Source organism: Hyaena hyaena, unplaced genomic scaffold, assembly GCF_003009895.1.
Source record: "Hyaena hyaena isolate Hyena2069 unplaced genomic scaffold, ASM300989v1 scaffold_8, whole genome shotgun sequence".
In the NCBI taxonomy this organism is placed as follows: domain Eukaryota; kingdom Metazoa; phylum Chordata; class Mammalia; order Carnivora; family Hyaenidae; genus Hyaena; species Hyaena hyaena.
This window is the reverse complement of record NW_024080640.1, coordinates 4,323,419-4,349,384: the sequence shown is the minus strand read 5'-3', so window position 1 is coordinate 4,349,384 and position 25,966 is coordinate 4,323,419. Positions and strand designations below refer to the sequence as shown.

At 35.8% G+C, this 25,966-nt stretch overlaps 1 protein-coding gene across 2 annotated transcripts in view; it reads right to left on the bottom strand.

Annotated features, from left to right (window-relative positions):
* The window catches only part of MKLN1 (muskelin 1), a 361,418-nt gene that overhangs the window by 72,386 nt on the left and 263,066 nt on the right, over positions 1 to 25,966 (bottom strand). For both annotated transcript variants that reach the window (XM_039243337.1, XM_039243345.1), the window contains 3 exons: positions 15,919 to 15,996; positions 13,785 to 13,850; positions 2,716 to 2,828 (listed from right to left, as the gene is read on the bottom strand). In XM_039243337.1, coding sequence (XP_039099268.1) covers positions 2,716 to 2,828; positions 13,785 to 13,850; positions 15,919 to 15,996 — 257 coding nt within the window. The remainder of the gene's footprint in view (positions 1 to 2,715; positions 2,829 to 13,784; positions 13,851 to 15,918; positions 15,997 to 25,966) is intronic.

Sequence of the window (25,966 nt, the reverse complement as noted above, 5' to 3'; positions counted from 1 at the left end):
AAATATTAAAAATTTTTTAAACTTCTATCTGCCACTGAGATCTTGATACCTTTCTAATACTGAGAAGACTTATCTAGTGAAACTGATAATGATGTTAACAAAGATGAGGGGTTTTGGGTATTGTATAATAAAATGTCAACATCTGGAAGATATGCAGAACTCAGGAAACCAGCGTTTTCAAGTGGCCGATACATGGGTAAAAAAAAAAAAAACAAAAACATGCATGGGTAAAAGATCTACTCAAAGAGCAAGATAGAACAATGGATTTTAATGTAACAGAATAGAAGACATTAGCTGATATGGTTTCAGAATCTGTAATACAATCAATTACCTTTAAGAAATAACCACTTGTCATTTTGGGATATGAGATCAGATCAAAAAAGACCATGTGCAAATATCTGAAAAGGCTATTAAAATACTATCCTCCCTTCCAAAAACATATCTATGTGAGGTCTCACATTTTCATATATTTCACAGAAAACACTATGTCACAAGAGATCAAACAGAAAAGCATCCAGGAGAATCTTTCTGTCTTCCACAAAGCCTGACATTAAAGAAACTTCTAAAAATGCAAAACTCAAGAAAAATATATTTGTTTCAAACCTTTATAAAAGCTTACTTGCATATCTATATGAACATTTAAAATAAATATTCTAAGAGGTGAACCATTCCTCCTATTTTCAATCTCCTAAATGTGTTATTAGATACATATTTAAGTAAATTAAAGTGAATTAAATTAATACTATTTCTTTACTGTACATCATACTTTTAAACCACATACCTCAGGGTATCATCAAACATTAACTTGTACTCACCGGTATAGGAAATAAAATTAGATATATGAAATACTGTTTACTTTTGGAAGGAATGAATATGAATATTTATGCAAGAGTGATATACCATTACCATTTACTTCATATAAAGATCAACAGAAGGTTTATTGGCATCTATATGAAGAAAACAATAATAAACTTTAATAAATCTGAACGCCAGTTCTGGGTCATCACTTTACTTATCTCTACTGACTTCAAAATAACAGAAACAAAGTATTCTCATCAACATAAATTCTGTATTTTTTCAGTACTAGTTTTAAATAATTATTAATTGCATTCCAAATATTGTTTATAACATATAAAGAATATAAAAATAATACTCATGCCCAGCTTCAAAGATAGAACATTAATATGACCTTTGAGGCCTCCGGTGAACTACCCCTCTCTCTTGCCAAAAGAGCCCAGTCACTCTTCCTTCTTTTCTCCAACATTTAACTTTTCATTTAACTTATCTCAGCTATCGGAGGCAAAAGTTTAAGAGAGAAACCACAGTGCTGAAATTAGTGCCAAAATGAGTAGAGAGGAAGATATGTGAAATGCAATATTGGGTGCTAGAACTCTTGGAATTTAGGCACTAATCAGGCATATTCAATGAAGAAGAAGGAGGCTTGCAGGATGAAACCTAGACTTACAACTGCAAGAATAATTATAGATGCAATCAACTTAGACTTAAAATAGTTTAAGAGAAACAAATTAGGAATTTTTTTAGTTCACTATTTTTATTGAAGATAGAAATAATCACTTCAGAAAATGGTACTTTAATGCTGAAAGACAAAGGCCATTTCTACATATTTTTATAGGGATAACAAATGGAAATTAGTTTTAAGACAGATCTGAAAAGATAAAAGCTACCTATATTAATCAATGCAATACCTGGAGTATGCAAGAATCCAATTTTCTAGAATTAAAGGCATAGCATCAAATCATTCTAAAATGGCCATCCTAGATTAAAAGGAGTGGATTTTGAGTTAGGTCTTTCCCTCTCAGTTTTTCTCTTCGGCTCCTATCATTTTATTAAGTTTATTTGTCACCTCATAATCTGAAATAGCCTAGATGGGAGGGTACAATAAAAAATTCTAGGGGCGCCTGGGTGGCTCAATCGGTTAAGTATCTGACTTCAGCTCGGGTCATGATCTCACAGCTCATGGGTTTGAGCTCCGTGTCAGGATTTGTGCTGACAGCGTGGAGCCTGGAGCCTGCTTCCGATTCGGTGTCTCCCTTTCTCTCTTCCCCTCTCTGTCTTTGTCTTTATCTCTCTCTCAAAAATAAGTATTAAAAACAAATTCTGTAAAGATTTTGAAAAAACAAATGAATTAACATTTGCTTTATACTAGTGCATAATTATGCACTTATTCAATCCAAAGCCGTAAATCCAAGCTATCTTATTCACTAAGGAAGTGCTTTATGTATACATATATCAACATACATGTGAATACAATTTTAGTTAAAAATAAAATATACATCTTTTGTGAAAACTGATATATAGTCAAATAGTGAGAGGCCAAAACAGTGAAAAAGCAAGGACATTAAAAGCATATTTTCCCAGAGGAAATTAAAACACGATGAATGTTCAAAGTAAGAGTAGAGGTGACAAAGACCTGAGAAAAAAGATCATTACACGGTTACATTTCCAGCCTAACATAGTTAAAAACTAAGTTATACTCAATACTCATTTCTATTTATCCCCATGAAATAGATTTATTCATGTTCCAGTAGTTGAAGAACCAGGAATGCAAGCATACGTAAATGAAACCTGCTCACCACAAATTCTTCTGCGACTACTGTGGACAGACGTGAGAAAAGAATACCAATCATCTGGAAAAAGAAGTGTTCGCCCACACCCCTGTCATAATACAGATGGATGAAAAGTCCGAGAACTTGCCTCCTTCTCAGTGTCTCTAGAGATACATGTCCACTGGTTCTCCTTCACACTGTACGCCCAGAAGTCAGCAAGATCTTGTGTTCCATCCCAGCCACCAAACAAATAAACGGTCTCTATGAAAATTAGAAAAATATGTATAAAAAAATTTAACGATAAAATTTAAGTAGAGGCCACCTAGTCATTGTTTCTAAAATCATTTAAATAAACTTAAAAATGAAATTTGTAAATAGATGACATTCCAAAACATACACTAGATGAGTATCTCCTAAACATGGGTATATGGAAAGGCTGCTGTAGGACCACCATTTTGAGAGATTTATAAAAGTTCAAAAAACTAAGAGACCTAAGATTTTATAGCTCTTCAGTGGGTAAGAAGAGTCTGTGTGCTTGAAAGTTTCCAGTGTGAATCTTATGTGCAGCCAGTTTTGGACTCTGTGTTAGGCTGCAGAACGTTTACATTTAGCAGTTTCTTAGCAGTGCAGCCTCAGATCGTAAAAAAATAGAAATCCCAAAGGAAAAAGATGGTCTGAAATATAAAGACATTTAGCGATTTCTGGGGAAAAAAACAAAACAAAACCCTTCACATTAAAACTGTTTTCCCTCTACTGCAATATCAAAAACAATGGTTAAAACTAGCAGTGAGTTAAAGTTAGACACCTTAAGAATAAGGTGATGCACAGCCTTGGCATTCCCATGGAAACTGGGGAAATCTCTTCCAAATATGTAACGGTAGGTTTAACTCCTCAGAAATCAACGTTTAAGTCATTCTAGGTATCTTGAGAATTTGGTTTCTTTTAACTCAGCAATGCCTATCATACCCATGGACTGTTGTACTGCAACAAAACGGATTTCTTGCCCAGTGGATAGAGAAAATCTTTACACTTAACACTATGTCCCATCTACATCCTTCTTTATAATAATGCCTTTCTTTTCTTCAAATACAACCCCCTTTTAAATGTCTTATGCCTACTGGTTACACAAGTCCCACCAACTTTTTTTTTCAAGTTATGGCATTTCTTTTCTTTTTTTGTTTTTTCTCTTTTTAAAAGTAAACTCTATGAGTTTACTTTGAGCCCAACGTGGGGCTCAAAGTCACCACCCCAAGATCAACAGTCACATGCTCTATCAACTAAGCCAGGCAGGTATCCCCCCCCTCCTTTTTAAAATATTAAATAAGACATACAGGAACGCTGTAAAACCACCTACTTTCTAACTGACATGTGCTAGTAGGGTCTACATATGTGGACGCTGGCATCTAAGTTATGTCCCACCATGAAGGGTTACAATTCAAAGTGTACTTAGAAATACTGTAACACCGTTAAGAAAATTCTTGCCACTCATAGAGCCAGACTGTCTTCTAAGAGATTTTTGTCATATTTTCATATGATTTCAAACTCTAAGTGAAATGCCCCCATTCTATGCCCAAGAAGCTAGGGAAATCAAAACAATGCTTCTGGTAGGAACATACCATTGGGACAGGACTGAGCTCTAGTGCTAACTGGGTAATCAAATCAAGTACAGGCCACATAATCTCCCCGGGTCTTAGTTTTTTCACTTACAAAACTCTCAGTGTTGTGGGATAGTTCTTCAGATACAAGTTACACAAAAACATTCTGAAGGCTACCAAGCATGAACAGCATTTCTACCTTTAAAACATGCACAAAAATAAAAACTACTCTGTGGTTACTAAGTGCCACAGATGAAATAAAAACAGCATTACTGTAACTGATTTCATGTTTAACTCAGTACCCAGAACATTTCTGGCTCTGTACAAAGGTGAAATAATGGCAATTATTTTAAACTGTTAAAAAATGATATCTCAGAACTATAAAGCAATCCATTATCATTAGTTAAGTAACATTCTGTTTCCCAAATGACATGTGGTGATGCCCAGATACTTCAAGTTTTACAGGAATAAAAAAATTAAAGAATTTGCATCTGGCTTCAAAATTATTTGCCAAGGCCTCACTGTAAATGCAATTAACCCTGTTAAATTCTGAGGACAGGAGAGGGAGGGGATATATAACTAAAACAGCAACAGCAATTGACCTTTTGTTTTATAGTGTTTCTGGGTACCCTCTGGATAAGGTTACCCTGGTTCATTAACTTTAATAACCCTTCCTCTTGGGCTCTGAGTTCTCAATGTTCTTTCTGAAAAGCAGGTCTCTTTGTACGCATAAATTCTCACAGCAAAGAAAACCCACATTTCCACAACAGCCTCATTGATAGCTGAGCAAAATAAAATCTGGCAGAGAGCAAGCATCCCAATGGAATTAATCCAAGATGTCATTCTTGTCTGTGAATGCTTTGTAGTCCCAGTTGAAGTTTAATAGTAAAATTGAATGAATCGGATGGAAACAGGACCTTCTGACATACCTGAATGAAATGCATGACAAGTTTTTAATTAAATCATCTAATCATTTAAGTTAAATCATTCAGAGATGAAATATAATCTAGAAATAAACACGAACAAAAGTATTATTTAATGCGTAAAGGGTATCAAAAACTTTGAAAGATTACAGAAATCATTGGAGAGAACTGTAGTGAGAAGGAAGCAGAAAAAAGAAAACATTATTTGCAACAGGGTCCATTCTCATGCTTACAGGTTATGTAACAATTCACGTACATCTCTGGGCAGTACACTCTGCCTCAAGCGGCAGCCCTTTCTCTATATTTTTTTCTTAAAGGAGCACAGCTCTTGCGGCTATCCATTTCTCCAGGCATGCAGAGGAATGTCCAGTCAATGTTTTCCCAGGGCTACCCTGAACTGGCAAGGTATTTTAAAGAATACAAAGAAAGAAGACAGTCCCTATCCTCAAGGAGCTTACAATCTAGTCAAGAATATAAAACAAGTGGGGTGCCTGAGTGGCTCAGTCAGTTGGGCGCCCAACTCTTGATTTCAGCTCAGATCACGATCTCATGTTCCTGGGATAATTCCCTGCTGTCAGCACAGAGCCTGCTTGGGATTCTGTCTCCCTCTCTCTCTTCTCCCCCCTACTCACACCTGCTTGTGCTCTGTCTCAAATAAACATTAAAAAAAAAAGAGAGAATATAAAATATATACGTAAATCACCATAAAACAGGGCAGCCTAAGTGCCATAAGAAAGGTAAAAAGCAGAGGCGCCTGGGTGGCGCAGTCGGTTAAGCATCCGACTTAGACTTCAGCTCAGGTCGTGATCTCATGGCTTGTGAGTGTTAGTCCTGCATCGGGCTCTGTGCTGACAGCTCAGAGCCTGGAGTCTGCTTTGGATTCTGTGTCTCTCTCTCTCTCTTTGCCCCGCCCCACTCATGCTCTGTCTCTCAAAAATGAATAAACGTTAAAAATTTTTTTAAAAAGAAAGGTAAAAAGCTCCATGAGGAATTCAAAAGAGGAAAGAGAGTATACTGGTTGAAGGGACTAAGGAAAGGTTTCAGATGGCAGTGGCATGTGACCTATCCATCAGAAGGTGGCTTTGTTGGCAGAATGGGAGACAGAGAGGAGGACTTTTCAAGCAGAGTAAAAAGTATAATAAAGGTACAGAGAAAGAAAAACACATGAGAAGTATTTTAAAGCACATGGACTCTAAAGTCAGGCAGATCTCAGACAGAATTAAAGCTCTACCACCACTGGGTTCCTTGACCACCAGGTTCCTCACATCCAAAACAGCACACAGCACCTAGTTTATAAAGCCATTGTGAGAATTAAATTAAATAATGCATGCAAAAGGGTTAAAACTGTGTGATGAATAAATGCACGGTTTGATTTAAAAGAACACAAAAGGTTTAAAAGTAGCAGCCAGCTTTTGGAAGGGTTTAAATGACAAGATAAAGGCTTTGAATTCAACTCCACAGACCATACAGTAGCTTCAGATCCTAGGCAGACATGTGACCAGACCAATTATGAATGTGACGCATTACAGGACTTGATCAAGGACAAGCTGGCCAAAAAGAGGGACTGGAAGTGACCAGTAACGGCCAATGTACAAAATGTCAAACCAGTTCCATTCTAAGAGACAAACTGAATCAATCATCAATCAATCAATCAACCTGTCATTACTGAAGCCACAAAAACTAAAATTCAATCAACCACATTCTTAAGCACAGGTCTTTTTAGCACCAGTACTAAATAAACCCTGGAGCTACTTACTACTAGCAGTACTGATATACGCATCTTATTTACACTAAAAACAAGGCAGAAATGTTAACGCATCAGTGTCTTAACACCATTCTGCACAAAGAAGCGAGCTTTTTATCTTATGAGCCCGACTGCAATATCTATCCTCCTACTAATTCTACTGGGTTAGTTGCTGACTGAACAATCCTCCACAAGATGGCACACTATTTTCGTAATTAAATCCATGTTTCCACTTTGAAACTGTATGGAATGCTCACACACTCACACAGCACAGGCCCAACCTTAAATAAAATTTATGTGTCAAAAAGAAGAGGTAGGAGAAGAGTTAACAAGATAGTAAAGGAAGTTACTTTAATTCTTAGTTTAATATAAATAATGAGAAAAACAAATGAAATGGAAAAAAAGTTTTAAGAAACACAAATTTATAGTCAAGATAAAAATGAAACCCTGTCAGGGCATTTAATACAAGAGTTTAATCCTTCTGAAAATGCAGTTAGTAAGTAAGACCTTAAATTAACTTGGAAAGTTTGAAGAGAGGAATACATGAGAAGGGGATAGTAGCTATTTCACATGTTCTTCAACCCTGCCTTCTCTAGCCATCCCTTGAACTCTCATGACCCAACAAATTATCAACTGGATCTATCTGCTTCCCTTTCTAAATAGAACCATATTCCTCCAGAAAGCTATAATTACAAAACTATCTAGAGACTGATCCTTTGGTTAAATTCAACATATACTTTCCCTGCTACAAGGCTGTGTTTTCTGTATATATATTTGAATATATTTTGTATCCTTAATTAAGGGTGGATGTCCAGGGGAGTCTGGGTGGCTCAGTCAGCTGAGTGTCGGACTTCAGCTCAGGTCATGATCTCACAGTCCAATCCGTGGGTTTGAGTCCCACGTCAGGCTATATGCTGACAGCTCAGAGCCTGGAACCTGCTTCAGATTCTGGTCTCCCTCTCTCTCTGCCCCTCCCCCGCTCATGCTCTCTCTTTCAAAAATAAATATTAAAAAAACCCTTTTTTTAAAGGCTGGATTTCCAGAATTCTTTTCTAGCAACTGTATAAAAGAAAAAAAAAAAACATTCCTGCCATAGGTAACTAAAGAAATATAGCCACATGAATATATTTGTAATTAACAACTAAAACCCATATTCACCCATTTCCTTCAAAAGTTTCTTTAAGGAATTTAAGGAAAATCTATATGTGGCACTGTGGAAAGAAAGAAAAGAGAGAAGAAAAAAGAAAAGGAGAGACAGAGAGGGAGGGAGGGAGGGAAGAAGAGAGAAAGAAAAGGAGACAAGGAAGGAAAGAGAAAGAAAGGAAAGGAAAGGAAAGGAAAGGAAAGAAAGAAAGAGAGAAAATGAACTTTCATATAATTAGTACAGAATAATGAAAGGTTCACATTTCCACAGAATGACTCTGCCAAGTGACAAGAAACTCCCCTTTAATTTCTTTTGTAGACACCAAATACTGGGTCTTTGCCTGAGTCTTCCTACCTATCCTGAGAGGAAAGAAGTCTGCACGGTACTGTAGGTTCTCAAAATTCCATGAGAGCAACACAACAAAGAACTGTCTGGTGCAATGGATATTTAAATTTTTAACTGAACAGACTTCTATACTGAAACAGAATAGACATGTCTTTTTTCTCTCTTTGAATTTGCCTTATTTTACCCAGAGCTGAAATGTAATTCAGAGTTGAAGAACTCAAGTAGAGAGGTACCAGGTATAGGGCTTATAATCAATAAAACTGACATACACATTCAGTAGGACAAAATACTGTATTTCTTGTCTACCACAGTAGAAATGATAGAATTCACTTAGGATGGTAGAAACCTCTGAAACAGTAAAATTTAATGCCATCAGGTACTTTTCTAAATTATTACTCTATCCTTAGAGTTGTAGCAAAATGAAAAAAAAGTGGGGAAAAAAAAGAAAATTTAGGCACCATTATATTTTTAATATTTAAGAAAATAAGATACATGAAACACTGGAAAGCAATAATTGCTTTGAAATACAAGCCACTTTAAAGAAGCTGAAATAAACTTTATGAAGTTTTACTCTAGCGAAGGTGTTCTTAACTTTTTGAATTAAGAGTTCTTTAAAAAAAATTTTTTTTTAACATTTATTTATTACTGAGAAACAGAAAGAGAGAGAACATGAGCAGGGGAGGGGCAGAGAGAAGGGGAGACACAGAATCCGAAGCAGGTTCCTGGCTCTGAGCTGTTAGCACAGAGTCTGACGCGGGGCTTGAACCCACAGACTGCTAGATCATGACCTGAGCTGAAGTCGGACATTTAACTGACTGAGCCACCCAGACGCCCCAAGAGTTCTTTTGATGATCTGGGGGCACCTGGTGGCTCAGTTGGGTCAAGCATCTGATTCTTGATTTTGATTCAGGTCATGATCCCATGGTTCGTGAGATCAAGCCCCATGTTGAGTCCTACACTGACAGAGAGGAGCCTGCTTGTAATTCCCTCTCCTTCCCTCTCTCTCAAAATAAATCTATAACCTTAAAAAAAAATGGCTTTTGACAATCTGAATTCATGGATTCTCTCAGAAAAATGTACAAACAAAACAAAATTTTGTACATATCTTCACCAGGTAAAGAGCTCTTGCCCTGGAGGTCCTTAAAATACATACTTAAAATAGCAGCTGGATGTCTCTAAACTACATTTTACTACTTTGGCATCAACTTTATAAACCTAAAACTTCTCGGTTCTTCAAACTCTATTTAGGGAATGTCATTCTTTACTACTAAACCTACCTAATTCTTAGCAAAATTCTTAAACTTTTCAAAAAATCTTAGAAGTATATTTATGATTTCCCTTCCTTTCTAAAACAGCTATCATCAGGGCGCCTGGGTGGCTCTGTCGGTTAAGCGTCCGACTTCAGCTCAGGTCATAAGCTCACAGTTTGTGAGTTCGAGCACTCCATCGGGCTCTGTGCTGGCAGCTCAGAGCCTGGAGCCTGCTTCAGATTCTCTGTCTCTCCCTCTCTCTCTCTGCCCATCCCCCGCTCGCACTCTGTGTGTGTGTCTCTCTCTCAAAAATAAATATTAAAAAAAATTAAAAAAAAAATAAAACAGCTATCATGACAATGTATATAAAAGATGAAACAAATTATACTGAAATAACATGGGTTGGTTAGAATGTGGGATTATGGGTGAATTTTTTCCCTCAAGACTGCCTTTCAAGTTGTTTAAAATTATTTTTTAAAGTTTTTAACTGTTTAAAAATATTTCCATCATAACAGTGTTAAAAACAGAAACAAAAAAAAGGTCTCTAGACTTGCATAAAATTCTCTGATCAGAACCATTTTATACTGTATATTACTATGTTACACATAAAAACACATACTGTATAAATAGTATATACATTATATATAAAATACATTATTTCATTTAACTCTCCCAATAATTTATTATTCTTATTTTTATCATCATTACTACTCATTCATGATCAAACAAAAAGTCAGTGGTAAAGTCAGGATTCAAGCCCAGGTATGTCTAACACATCCACCTTTTTCTCACAAACTCAAACCTCAACCATATTTGGTTGCTATGTCAGTAAGACTGGACTAGAAAAAGTTCTTTCAAAGATTTGCAATAAATATAATCTCTTTGAGGATGATTAAGATCAACCTCATGGTAGCAGTTATAAGAGGGCTTTGGTACATATATGATGAAATAGGAAAGTATATGAAAACACCTTGGTAAATCATGCTATTAATAGTTTTATAATAGAAATAGAAAGATTTCTACAGAACAAACCCAAAGATATCCCAGCTTCCGGTTTGTACCCAGATTAAATTCAGAAAGCACCAAATGTTGCCCTAAAGAATGCAAAGCTCCATGTAACATTTAATTTTTCTATGTAGATCCCAAACTAATGATAACTACAGCTTTAAGGAAGCATAGGCTATACACTAGAAAAGAATAAGCAGAATCATGAGAAAATTTAAATATATTAGAATATAACAACATAAATTCACCTCAGAAAAATATTAGCCTGTGATAATAAATGACATGACACAATCTACTCATCAAGGATTATAGCAATGCCACAGTACAGTTTCCAAGTAAATATTTTCTTTCTACGTGAAGGAAAATGGATTTTAAAATTTTGATTCAATTCAATGAATATTTAGTACACATGAACTCTATATACCAGGACTTGTGGCCATAAAATTAACTAAGGCAAGATCTTTGCCATTCTCCTCTCAGTAAGACCACTAAGATTGGGGGACGGAGACAGGGAAACTGAATAGAAAGGGATACATACCACCTATAGAAGCAGCTCTAAAACGATATGAAAATCGTTGTAGTAAAAATAATAGTATAAAAAATGTGCTATGTAAATACAGAGAAGGAATGATTATTCTGCCCAGACCTGTCTCCTGAACCCCAAACTAATATATCTAACTGCTTATCTGACAGACCTACTTGGGTGTCTAATTGGCATCTCAAACTTAACCTGTCTAAACTTGAGTTGCTGAACAATCTACTGTATTTGATCCTCTTGTTCACCCCTCTTAGGGAACGGCTACACTATTTTTCCAATTGCTAAAGTCAAACCTTCAGTCATCCTTCATTCCTTTCTCTCACACCTCACAACCAATCCATCAGCAAATAATGTCAACTCTCTTTGACACCTTCAAATACATCCAAAATTCAACCAAATTCTCAACATTACCATTACAGCATAAGCCAATGCTATCATCACTTCTCCAGTAAGCAACTGCTTCCTAAAAGGTCTCTCTGCTTCTGTCCTTCATCCAATTTACCTTGTTAAAATGCAAAGTCAGTTTATCACATTTCTTGTTTCTTAATTTTTTTTGTTCTTGATAGAGAGGGCAAGCATGCGTGAGGGGAGGAGGGGCAGATAAAAAGGTGGACAGAGGATCCGAAATAGCCTCTGTGCTGACAGCAGAGAGCCTGATGTGGGGCTCAAACTCACAAACTGTGACACTGTGAACTGAGCCAAAGTCGACTGAGCCACCCAGGTGCCCTACTTCATCACACTTCTTCCAACAATGCCTTCCCATCTCATTGTGAATAATGGTAAAGTGCTAACCAACAAAGGCCTAAAAGACTCAATACAATATGGCCCCTCATTACCTCTCTGACTTTATCACCTACTACTCTCTTCTTCACACACCCCAGATTTAGCAACAAATAATCTGGGGAAAATACAAGGACAGGGAAAACGTGGGCAACACTTTACTCTGTAACACTATTATTTCAAATATGAATACCACTTAAAAATAAGTAAGGAATTTTATTTGAAATTGTGACTACTTAGTTCAGCAGTATTTACCATGGAGCGTCAAAAATTAATGTAAGTATTGAGGCGCCTGGGTGGCTCAGTCGGTTAAGCGTCCGGCTTTGGCTCAGGTCATGATCGCCTGGTTTGTGGGTTCGAGCCCCGCATCGGGCTCTGTGCTGACAGCTAGCTCAGAGCCTGGAGCCTGTTTCGGATTCTGTGTCTCCCTCTCTCTCTGACCCTCCCCTGTTCAGGCTGTCTCTCTCTTTCTCAGAAATAAATAAAACATTAAAAAAAATTAATTTAAGTATTAACCCTTAAAAAATATGTCCACAAAGACAGACAAAAATACCATAAATCTTTTCAAGAGTATCCTGGGCCCCCTTAAAGCCCATTCGTAAAGCCTCATCTAAAAAACATGGAAATACCAAAATGACAGAGAATGGTGGCAGAAAGGAATACAGACAGCAATGGTTTGCCCAAAGAAACAAAAGATTAGGAATGCTAAGGTGTAAAAGTTACATCCGGATCATTAAGAAAGAAGCATATGTATATTTATTGGACTGGCAGGTAGAAAAAAAGATATCTAAGATTCCACAGCTGAGTCAAATCTTATCTGTAGGAGGGAAGAGATTTGGGGAGAGACACTAAGAATAGGAAAGCAAATTCCTATGCTTTGAAATGAACTTTTTCCACAGAGATCCCAATAATACTCCTAAACTAGCTCACAGGTTACTATACAAATCTAGCAGCAAAGTTTAAGAGAAATATTATAATTTCTCTTGTTACTTACAAAACATCTGTGAAAATATATCAATGCCTAGAAGATTATTACCTATGCTGTGATAATTTTTGTTCTTAATTGTTTTATGATGTGAATCAACAAAAACAAATTATTTCCGAAGCACTATGAATCAGCATAACACAATAAAAGAACTGGAAAAGTATAAGTAATTTATTTACTTGGATCGATACTGGCACTCCAAGTAAAGCTTTCTAAAACCAAACAATAAAGTAAAATTATACTGAATTCTTGGTATTATTTGCTTTTCCAGATGGTAATTGGAAACCTACTATAATTTTAACATTAACCTCTAAATACAACAGTACCTAAGCTGTCCTAGGCTGTAGAACGTAGAAACCTAGGGAAAATTTTCAGTACCAAGGTACAGAATAAAATTAAAAAGGCAGCAAAGAAGGATAACTGAAACAAATTATTTATAGGCCTGTGAACAGTGTTAAGCAATTAGTGGGTCTACCAACACTTAAGCTACTTAATTTGATACTCCCTCTCTCAAAATAAGATCTTAATTCTCTTTTATTGCAACAATTCCCATATTATGGCATGAAAATATAAATGCACTGAAAAGGCAGAAGAAATACTCCACAGGTTACTATGAAAATCAAAAATATATACAATTTCTTTCTCTCACACACACACACAGAGCCAGAAAGAACTGCACATTTCTTTCAGTTTATCTAGTTTTCTCTGTGCGGCAGCCTCCCCCCCTCATGTGTTGCCACCTTGTTGATGTTAAACCTGTGGCTAATGTCTATTTTTTTTGCTACTTGGCTATGGTTGATAACATTTAACCTTTGCAATGAATGGGAAAAGGTATATCTGTGTCTACCTGATATTTTAAAATGTGTAATTTTTAAGAGAATTTGCTTACCACTGCAAGTATTCCTCACCTGTTTGAACATCAATAACCATCTGATGACCTCCTCTCATTCCTGGTCGGTTATCTTCTCCATCACCTGAAGAAGAAACAATATTTTATTTTAAAGGAATAACCCAGAATAACTGTAAATCGAGACTACCTTTGTCTATAATGAGTAGTATAAATAACACACATTTATTCTTTCAATATTAAGAACATGTAAAAAGACTCAAAAGAAAGGATGTAACTGTGTTTATAGTAATTACCTTGCTCTTTTTCCCCAATGCTTTTTTTCAGGTTATTAATGCAACAGGAAACTATTTTCAATGTATTTATGACCAGTGCCATAAATCACCCAGAACAGAAGATATTCCACAAAAGCATAAGACAAAAACCTCTAAAGTACTGGAGTGACAAAGTAAAGGTGGAAAGCAGTTACAGACAGATCTCAGGTCTCTATTCCAGGCATACATACTTACTTTGTATAATGAATTTCAAAGTTTATACAGCTAGCTACTGAAAACCAAGATGTTATCAAGTTTCATATTAATTTATTTTACCAAATAATTTACCAAATTTTGAGTACTGACTGAGAAGTGTTAAGATTTACTTCCTTTTGATTCCTATTTCCATCACAGTTTAATGGACAGTTTGAAATATAATCAAAGAAACTTTGAAACTTCTGTAGAACTATTGTTTAACTTGTATCAAATCTTACTTTATACCAAATCTTATTATTAATGAAGATATAACTTCATTTCAATGGTTGTGTAGGGTTGTAGGATTCTAATGTCTTACTTAACGTAAACCAGAAAACCTAAGGTTTTCTTTACACTGCTCCTAATAATTGAAATACATTACCTCGGTTAATAATTTTCCCTGTATCAGCTTTCTCCTATGTAAAACAGGGACCATCCAAATTTTTACTAATTTCACAGCAGTACCATGAAAAAGACTGAAATGTCAGTTCTTATATATAGAAAATAAGATGCAAAAACTGAAGCATTCCATTACTACTATATTCAAGGACCACTCATTCAGAAGTTCTCTGCAAATCTTTCTCCTTTCCAATAGTTAAGAATTTGCAGCTCATTATCATTGCAGTTTGATCTTTTTCTTCTTTCTTCCCCCCTCAATCAGTATCGTCACTTTCAAGAATAGACTAAAACACTAATGTTTGCATTTTATAGATTTAATCCATTAGTTTTCAAATACACAATTAAAATCTGTCTACTACAACATGTGTTTCTCTGATGAAAATAACCTCAAAAATGACAGATAAAACAGGAGAAACAATGTCTGAATAACAGAAATTATGGAGGTTCATAAGCAATTTTCCCCAGTATATTAATGTTTAACACCATCAGGGGAGAGCTTTCTGACAATTAAAGAGAAGTGTTTAGCAATTTATGAAGACTCTAGGAAAAAATTAAATATCCACAGAACTACCTTCTCTTAATACAAGTAATGGCACTAACCAATTGCTATACTTTCTACTAACCATCTGACAAAGCAGGGAGTCAAGAGCAAGAAGTGACAAATATTTCCCCCTGTATGACAAAATGGATTGATGAAAAGTATGGCCTGGATCAGATTTTGATCAAGTTTTGATAAATACCCACTAGGGTCAACAGCTCAAAGAAGGAAGCATGAGGCCAAGGGTTTAAGGCTCCAAAGTCACTGTGATGCTCAATATAAATGCCTATGAAGAGTTAACTATACTAGTATTTATTTTTACTAGGGTTACTACACTAGTTTTCATTAATACCTGCTTAAAAAGTTCCACAGATTTAGATTGGAAGGCCCTATTCCTAATTTTCTCATAAGCCCGGTCAGCTTCAGTGTGCAGTTCTGCAGAACTGAAGGTTTATCAGGAACATGGCTGGCGTAACAACACATAAGCCCATAACTTTACAGTGCCCCTATATAGGCAGTTTGAGGGTATTCTCCATGAAAACTGCCCAACCTTCTGTTTTAGTGGTGAAACAAAAAGATTTAAGAGAAAAATGTAATAAACTAACTCTGTCACCGAGTTAAGGCATCTAGGTCTTGTTGTAAACACTTGCTTTTCCTCAGCAAAGAGCCGTATAACTTGAGCTACCTTGGGAAGAGTGAGGCAGAGACATTCCGGCAAGAACACTCACAACCTAGAAAACAGGGCTTACCCTTGGTGCTTTTGGGAATGATCTGGCTCCATCGTGGCTTATATTCCTGTTGACTGATATACTGATTGAATAAACCATCTGCAAATATAATGAATGAGAATCATACATTAACTGGCTTACACTTTTTATTATAGCGAAAAGACAAAAAAAAAAAAAAAGCCTACGTTAAGGGAAATTACAAATATGTCACTAATACACTAAGAACAGCACATTTCCATCAAATGTGTCACTTCAGTTCTCACGTGATCTCAAATATAAATAGTACAGTATTAGTTGACACAACTATGTAAACAAACTGTTTTACTGGCAGTTCGTGCTCAATTTACTGCTTTCCCTGTTTGGTTGATACTAGTAAGAAAAGACTATAGAAGAAACTCTGCACCTCAACAACCTGGTCCAGGCCCTTATAGCTTTAGGAAAAACAAAGCTAACTGTTTAAAGTGAAAATTCCATCCATTTTTATATCATTTTCTTTGAGTACAAAACTACAGAAATAAAAGTACCAGTAAGGGTAGGGTTACATATTTATCAAATACTTATGGAATGTTAAAACTGTCTTATTTAAGACAAACTAAATGTAATTTAGTTCTAAAACCAACCTTATAGGAGCACCCGGGTGACTCAGTTGGTTAAACATCTGACTTTGGCTCAGGTCATGATCTCACAATTAGAGGGTTTGAGCCCCACATCGGGCTCTGTGCTGACAGCTCAGAGCCTGAAGCCTGCTTTGGATCTGTGTCTCCCTCCCTCTCTGCCCTCCCCCTCTCTCACTGTCTCTCTCTCTCTCTCTCTCTCAAAAATAAAAAACATTAAAAGAATAAAAAAATTAAAACAACCTTATGAACTAGGCATTATCATCTCCATGTTACAGATGGGGAAATGTGTGTTTACAGAAATAAAGGAATTCAACGAAAATCATGCAGCATTAAGTAGTGGACAGACACTCATGTTTCACTGTTTTACTTCTGAACTTATTTCACTCATAAATTCTTAATCTACTTCTTAAGAGGAGTTGTTACACTAGTTGCCAGAGTGGTTATGGAGACTGTACTACCCACATATATATCCATTTCATCCCAAATAATTATCAAGACAGAATCCCATGCCCTTCAACAAAGATTAGTTTAGGAATGGTGTGGAACTCAATTCTGGCTAATGTATCCAATGTTCCCTTTGGTTCTAAACAGACATTTCGAGAAGAAAAATCTACTTTTATTCCTCTGGAAATTGTTCTATCTGTATGCAATATATACATAACTGCCACAGCAGATCTGTAGAGGCAGAAGAATGACATCAAGTCTATAATGATGACAAAGCAGAGAGAGAGAAGAAAACTGGGTCACTGAACTAACAATGAAATCTACTTCTAGACTTCTTATGTCATATAATAACATTTTCTTACCTTTTACAAAATGTTTATTTTAGTTTTGAGAGACATAGAGAGAACATGAGCTAGGGAGGGGAAGAGAGAAAGAGAAACACAGAGAATCCCAAGCAGGCTCTGCACTGTCAGCCCAGAGCCCAATGTGGGGCTTGAACCCACAAACCATGAGATTATGACCTGAGCTGAAATCAAGAGTCAGACACTTAACTGACTGAGCCACCCAGGCATCCCCACATTTTTCTTAAGCAAGGGATTTCTTTTACATGAATCCAAATAGATTATAATTTATAAAGACAACTTTATTATAAATTCTACATTTGACTCTGATTTCAATCTGAAAAAAGTTTTCCTTTTGTTTCATTTAGTCCCTGAAGGTAAATACTTTTCCAAAGAACTTGTAAGTAAAACTGTCTGTTCTCCATGACTTACAAACTTAGTACAGACTGTGTAACACACAGAAATCTCCCTAATTTCTTTCTTCTCTGGGTAATTACGAAGATCAATTATAACCATAACCTTTAGCTTTCAAGTCTTTTTAGATGACTTTAACTGAAAGCTTCCATCCTGGGATATACACTCCTCTAGTTCTTCTTTTTCTTTGTCTTTAGGACTTCAAAATTCTTGCAAAAGAAAGTTCTCATATTCATCTCTCCTTTTTAAATTAACACTCACAAATCAGCATTTATATTTTAATCGTCAAAATAAGGGGCACGAGGGGTGCCTGGGTGGCTCAGTCGGTTAAGTGTCTGACTCTTGATCTCCGCTTTGGTCTTGATCTCAAGAGTTGTGAGTTCAAGCCCCACGCTAGGCTTAAGGAAAAAAAAAAAGTAAGGGGAACACATAGATTCACGACTTATGTTAGTGGGAGTGTTTCTATTATAATCTACTCCCCTTTAGGTTTTTCTTTTTTTTAAAGTTTTTTTTTTTTTTTAACGTTTGTTTATTTTTGAAAGACAGAGTGTGAGTGGGGTAGGGGCAGAGAGCGAGGGAGACACAGAATCTGAAGCAGGTTCCAGGTTTTGATCTGTCAGCACAGAGCCGGATGTGGGGCTGAAAGCCACCAACCTTGAGATCATAACCTGAGCTGAAGTTGGATGCTTAACCGACTGAGCCACCTCACTGGGCTTTCCTGATAATTCTTGCCCATCCAGCCTACTCTGACCAATACGCTTCTCCCATTACAAGACTGGAAATCTTTTTGCAGATAAAATGTTCTGGGACGCCTGTTAATATTGATAAGATGACAGTAAAATTTTAATCATATATTTAGAATTCTATAAAAATAAAACATGGTAACTGAATTTATTCAGTTTTAAGAAAGACACATAAAAGTTAAATAGTTCTTTTTTCACAACCTGAAACAGAAGATAAAATTACTCGATAAAGATTTTAAAACATACATTAATTTTAAAATACACATTAATTCTACATAATGGCTAACTGAAGAGAAAGGAAAAAAGATGGGAATATACAGACATGAATAGAAAACTAAGAAAGACAAACTGCAGATATGAAAAATACAAAGCAAAAATAGAGAAAATTATAAAAGTCATAAATTTCACATTTTTTAACAGTAACAACTGCCATACTACCTAAATTTCACACTAATTATTAGTTATACAACTTTAATAAGGAAGTTCCTTATCTCTCTAACTGGTGTTTACAAGTTAGATAGGGCTAGTGGGGTACCTGGGTGGCTCAGGTGGTTAAGTGTCTGACTTTGGCTCAGGTCATGATCTTGTGGTTCACAGGTTTGAACCACGAGATCATGTCAGCTGTGCTGACAGCTCAGAGCCTGGAGCCAACTTTGGATTCTGTGTCTCCCTTTCTGTCTGCTCCTCCCCTGCTCATGCTGTCGCTGTCTCTCTCTCTTTCTCTCTAAGAGCTGGACAGGGCCAGCGGTTCCTTCCAACTTCTGGCACACTAAGATTACACCACTGCTACAACCAATATATTTACTGAACTACATGTGCCAGGCTGATTCCACCTTATGTTCATCTTAGAAAAGTCTCCACCTCCTCTTTCCCCTTAAGCCTTACAGAACTATTCTGGGGAAAATATCCACTGGGGAAAATTCTTCTGAGAGCTGCTAAGGCAGTGATCACATCAACAGTTCTAATCAAATGAAAGACTCCATTCCTGATCTTTAAAGTCTTTCTGAACATTGCAAGTAAAATTAAACTCTCTAATTGTTTCTTTAACCAATCCTTCTACCCCCACTCTTAGTAACCTAAAAAGCTCACAAATACTCATCAAGATCTTCATGTTGTTTTTCTTCTATCAAATACAACTAAGAAAATACTGTCAGTAATTTTCAAAGTAAAAAGAACAGATCCCCCAACATTATAATTTCTCTAATTGTAAATACACACATACACACAGATGGAAAAAAAAATACAACAGTGTCATACATCAAAATGTTAAGTGATTTTCTTTGATTTCCAGGATTAGGATGATTTTTTATTTGGGTATTTTTCTTTGTACTTTACGGATTTCCCAGTTTTTTTGCACTGAGTACTACAATTACCAGAAAAAAAGCCACAAAGCAACTAAATATATTAAATTATTTTCTAAACCTCAGAAGAACTTTGTAACATATTGTAACAAAAGCCATTTTCATAGCCTTCCTTACTCCTTTTTTTTTTTAATTTTTTTTTAATGTTTTATTTATTTCTAGGAGAGAGAGAGAGAGAGAGACAGCATGAGCAGGGAAGGATCAGAGAGAGAGGGAGTCACAGACTGAAACAGGCTCCAGGCTCTGAGCTGGCAGTCAGCACAGAGCCCGACGCGGGGCTCGAACACACGAACTGCGAGATCATGACCCAAGCGAAAGTCGGACGCCCAACCGACTAAGCCACCCAGGTGCCCCATAGCCTTCCTTACTCCTGAAATGTCTACTCTTCACAGCTCACTAGACACATCCACATTTCATCAGTGCTTTATACACTGACATTAGCTTGTTTTTAACAAGAACAAAGAAAGCCAAATATATCCGAAGTACTTACAATCAGTAATATATTAAGTACTCCATGGGGTGCCTGGGTAGCTCAGACAGTTAAGAGTCTGACTCCTGGTTTTGGCTCAGGTCATGGTCTCAAGGTTTCTGAGTTTGAGCCCAGGGTCGGGCTGCATGCTTGAGACCGCAGAATCTGCTTGGGATTCTCTTTCTCCCTCTCCCTCTCTGCCCTTTCCCCACTCACATGCACTCTCTCTCAAAATATATAATAAACTTAAACAAAATCAATCTTCTCTTGAATAATGATAGTTAATAGCATAACATCAGATATACTCAGTATACAATAAACACTTAGAGGGGTGCCTGGGTGGCTCAGTTGGTTAAGCCTGACTTTGGCTCAGGTCATGATCTCAAGGTTTGTGAGTTCGAGCCCTGCGATGGGCTCTGTGCTGATAGCTCAGAGCCTAGAGCATGCTTTGGATTCTGGGTCTCCCTCTCTTTCTCTGCCCCTCCTTCACTCATGCTGTCTCTTTTTCTCTGTCTTAAAAATAAACATTAATAAATTTTTTAAAAAGGCTTAGAATAGAAAAAAGGCAGGGGATGGGGGAATTTAATAGCCACATGAGTCATCTTGATGTTACTAAGTATCTTACATTAAAACAAAATGCTCACAAAACTCCTACTTTCAATAAAGCATTTTCTTAGTATATAATGACACCCTAACAAGTCACAGCATTTTTGCACAGTAGTCAAGAAAACATTTGAAAAAAAAATTGTTTGGGGAACTTTTAAATTTGCCTCCATATCTCTCCTTAGTAAATTCCTTTTGTCTTCAGTATTCTAAAGGACAATTCTCTTTGATGTCTCCTACTCTTCTTTGGAGACTATCACGAAACCTGAAGACAATTATATTAGATACAGCATTATCAAATCTGGAAGCGGCTTTTCAAAAAAGATCTTACCAAAGAAAAAAGAACTGACTTTTGCTGAGTACCAACTGTGAGCGGGACACCACAAAGGTTAAACTAATTTACTCCTGAAAATAAACCTATGTGATGATGATTATTAATTATTGCAAAGGTTAAAAAAAAAAATCAAAGTTCAGAAAGGTTAAATAACATGTCGAAGGACTCTAAACAGAAAGGTATAAAGCCCAATTCCAAAGTCCAAAATCTTTTGAACACTCCAGAGACTGAATATAAAGATAGATACATATATATAATAGACTAAGAAACACATGATAGGTTAGGGTTTTTTTTATTACCATCTAAGATAAAATACTATAACAGACATGGCAAAATTTATCTATTCAATAACACATAAAAAAAAAAAAGCAATACTTTGGAAAATAAAACTTGTCATGCCAAATCATTCTACTACATATTAAACAAATCCAATATTAAAAGAATAAAACTAAGAGAGTTGAAAAACATCATTTTTGATTTAAAGGGAACAATGTAATCTCCCTATAAAAACCTATGGGCTCTGTGGTTAAAGTTTGTTTTGTTTCATGTCTTCTCTGGAATGCTGGTTTGTCACTACTCTAGATTACTTACTCACCTGAAGTATTCCTGTCAGTTGGAAATGATTCCTTATAAGCAATGGTTTGTTTGAGAATCTAGGTGTTCTACCAAAAAACAAAACACTTCTTTTGGAGAAATCATGGCTTAACACAAGACAAAAGATAGAAATCTATGGATTCCAGCCTTCTCATATCCATTTCTACACTCCAACTACCCAACTTTATTAGTTTATTGACATTCTTACATGTTACAATATTAAACCATCTAACTGATCCATACCAAAGATTTTATAATGACTTTAAAAAAGTTTACATTTTACAGAGAAACATAAGGATGATAAACTAAGGATGACGCTCATTTAACCTACTCTACTATGCATTACTGCCTCTTGCCAGGGAAACTGAGTTATCAATAAATAGTCCAGATTGGATTTGGAGTAGGTTACATGGAGTGGCTACTTTCAGTGGAATAACCTGCTTTAAGAATCTTCTTTTATGTCTTCAAAAAGAAAAGTAATAATGCAAATGTTTATTAAGGCTTTGGTAAGTAGTAAACTGCTTTAAGTCCGTAAGAGACACACTACAGAAACTTTACTTTTTAATAGAAAAAATTAAATGTCTAGAAATCAAACAAGCTTGAAATCCCTTGAAACAATCCATAAAAATGCTGCAAAGACTAACACAGGGTAAAGATTTTTTCTAAATACGTTGATTTCAGTACCTTGTATTAATTTAAGAGAACTCCCTTTTAAGATCTGAAAATAAATACAAACTTGACACCTCTCTATCCCAAGTGGTTGCAGCATGTTCCCTATATTTCTAATTCTTGAAAGATCTCATCTTTTGTTTTGGTATTACTACTTGTAGGTATTTTATATGATTCAGCAAAAAAACCACTTAGGCTCTCTATTAAAACAAATTAAGCAGTGAGTCATTTAAATATTCCTGTGAACAATCTAAGTTTAAAAATTACTTCTATGTCTTAAGAAGAAGCCAGGCAGTTGCTAGTATTTCTGCCTATTTCTGCTGACAAATATCTAAAAAGCAGGAAATCAGAAGGGTCTGATAAAAGAAAAACTATCCAAAAGAAATAAAAATATCACTTAGGAGAAAGCATGCTATTACCTACTTGCTAACAATTTTCAAACTATTTAAAGTCTCCAGGTTCAATACCACCTTGTTTTTTTCATCTCTGATTAAGATGATAATAAACACATTTCATACAGTCCTAACTAGGCACAAGCTGTTCTGGTCTCTAGCAGCGAATATCCTCTCAAAAAGTACATGATAAAAACGCAACTTAGGAAGTTTTTACCAAAAGAAAAAAAATGTTCAAACCTCACCCAAGATTAAAAAGAGCGAGCGAGCGAGCGAGCATGGATTACAGTACTATAGCCTATACCCAAACTTCTATCAAACTCATTTCTCATCAAAACAGAGATGACATTCAGAAGAAATAAATATAAATTCGCTTATAGGTAGTAACTTGTAGAGCATAAAGGCCTTTTTGATAATTCAAGAATGGCTGCATAGAGCAGATTTTTTAAGAACTATATGCTTTTCAGTAGTTTGTTAGAATTCTGAAAAGAGACACAATTATAGCAGTTTATACTACAATAATAATAAATACTGGGGAAATTGAAGCAGTAAACATTTACTACGACAGTAAACCATAGCAAAGCAAGTATGGATCCAAATCTTAGCTCTGCTACTTACTAGCTATGTTGTCTTAGGCAAATTGCTTAATCATTCTCATTTATTAAGTGAGGATAACAACAGTGCTTGCCCTAGAAGGCAGTATAATTAAATAAATTAATGCATATTTAGGGTTTAAAAAAGTTAATGGCACATTGTAAAACCTTCAGATACATCTTAGTTATGACAGTGATAATGATGTCATATTTGGAACTATACTTAGCAGAAGCCTAACCACCACTGACGCACAAAATGAGAAATATGGCACAAAAGCAAACAGGAGTGGAGAAGGGGGAGCAACTGGTGTGTGGGAATAATAAAACAGCTATTTTGGAAGGGCTGGCCTTGAAGAATTAGTTGGAAGTGAATAGTGAGGGAAAGGAGTAATCTGGATAGGGAATACAGAATAAACAAAGGCATGAATGAACAGGAATTACAGAAAGAAGCAACATTTTCGACAGCAATCAGGGGAGACAAAAAAGAGAGATTTTACATTTTGAGTACTGCTGAGAAGAAACAGTAAAAGGAAAAGCAGTATCATAAGGAAAAATCTTGCTATCCTGGAACACAGCCCTATCTCCTGACCCACAGGAACTTCCTTAAAATAGTTAGGAAAAACTCATGTCGTTTAAAGATTAGTGCTACTCAAAAATAATCAACTCAAGTTTCATCCAAAGATATAAAAAGGAAAAGAAAGAAAAGAAGGAAAAAAAAAGGAAAGAAAAAAGAAGAAGGAAACTTTTTAAAGGAGCAAATGAATCAGATTCAACAGGAAGATGTAGGCATGGATTATAGTACTGTAAAAAAAACAGCTAAGTACTTCTCTATGAATATAAAAAAGTTAAGCAACAACCCTCTCTATAAAACATTAAGAGATGTAAACAGTTGAAAAAGACACAGTAAAAGAACAAAAGGAAATAAAATATGAATTGTCAGAGTTGAAGGTAAAAAGGAAGAAAAGAGAAAAAGAAAATATCACATAAATGAAGGCCAAAGGGCAAGGAGAGAAAACCCCACTAATAATGAGATTAAGAATTTAGAGAAATTTGAAAACTTCAAAGTAAATGTGCAGTTAAAAAGGATAAATGAGAAAATGAAAGAAATGAATGACAAAGGCAACATACATTTGACTAAAATAAAACCAAAATACACAGTAGTTAACAGGGCTGCCACACTGGAGTTGCCCTTTTAATGTAACTATAAAATAGTCTAAGGCACCTGGGTGACTCAGACAGTTGAGTGTCTGACTTCGGCTCAGGTCATGATCTGATGGTTTGTAAGTTAAAGCCCTGTGTCAGGGTTGGAGCATGGAACCTGCTTCAGATTCTGTGTCTCCCTCTCCCTGCCCCACTCATGCTGTCTCTCTCTCAAAAATAAACAAACATTAGGGGCGCCTGGGTGGCTTAGTCGGTTAAGCGTCCGGCTTTCGCTTAGGTCATGATCTCGCGGTTCGTGGGTTCGAGCCCCGCGTCGGGCTCTGTGCTGACTGTCAGCTCAGAGCCTGAAGCCTATTTCAGAGTCTGTATTTCCCTCTCTCTCTGACCCTCCCCTGCTCACGCTGTCTCTCTCCTAGAAATAAAAAAATTAAAAGAATAAAAAAATAAAAATGAAAAAAAAAAAAGACTTTCCTTTAAAAAAAAATAAAATAAAAAATAAACAAACATTAAAAAAAATATAGTCTATAACAAAAATATTTAAACAGCCATAAGAGAGTATATTCCAAGAAACAATAGTTGAAAATTACAGTACACTCTCGACAGGAAAAATGGAAGCTAGTTAACTGTGGAATAATATCCAAAATATATCTGAAGAAAATAACTAGGGCAGCTGGGTGGCTCAGTAGGTTCAGCATCCAACTCTGGATTTCGGCTCAGGTCATGATCTCACAGTTCGTGAGATCAAGCTCCACCTTGGTCTCTGCGCTGACAACACAGAGCCTGCTTGGAAATTGCTCTCTCTGCCTCTCCTTCACTCTACTCTCTCTCTAAAAATAATAAATATTTAAAAATATTAAAATTTTAAAAAGGAAAAATTACTGTCAACCTAGAATTCCATATTCAGCATAAATATCCTTTAAGAAATAAAATTTTCAAGCAAAGAAAAACTGAGAGAATTCACCTATATTAGAAGAAATTGTAAAGGATATGCTTACGGCAGAAGAAAAATGATCCTAGATAGAAGATCAAAGATGCAAACATTAATAAAAAACAAAAAAATTGTATATATTTAGGAATACTTACTGAACATGACTGAATATTGAATTTTACAGTCTTTTAAAATGGTCAACAATATAATAATGGACAACAATAGCATATGAGCTGGAAGGGTAGTAGATGGGAGTTGAAAATCCACTAAGTCCTAGTACGGGAACAGGGAAAAGGTACTGATGAATTCTGTAAAATATGTATACTTGCTATAATTTCTAGACTAACCACATAGTCTACATAAACAGAGTATGCTGTTTCCAAACAAACACAAGAAAAAAAATGGG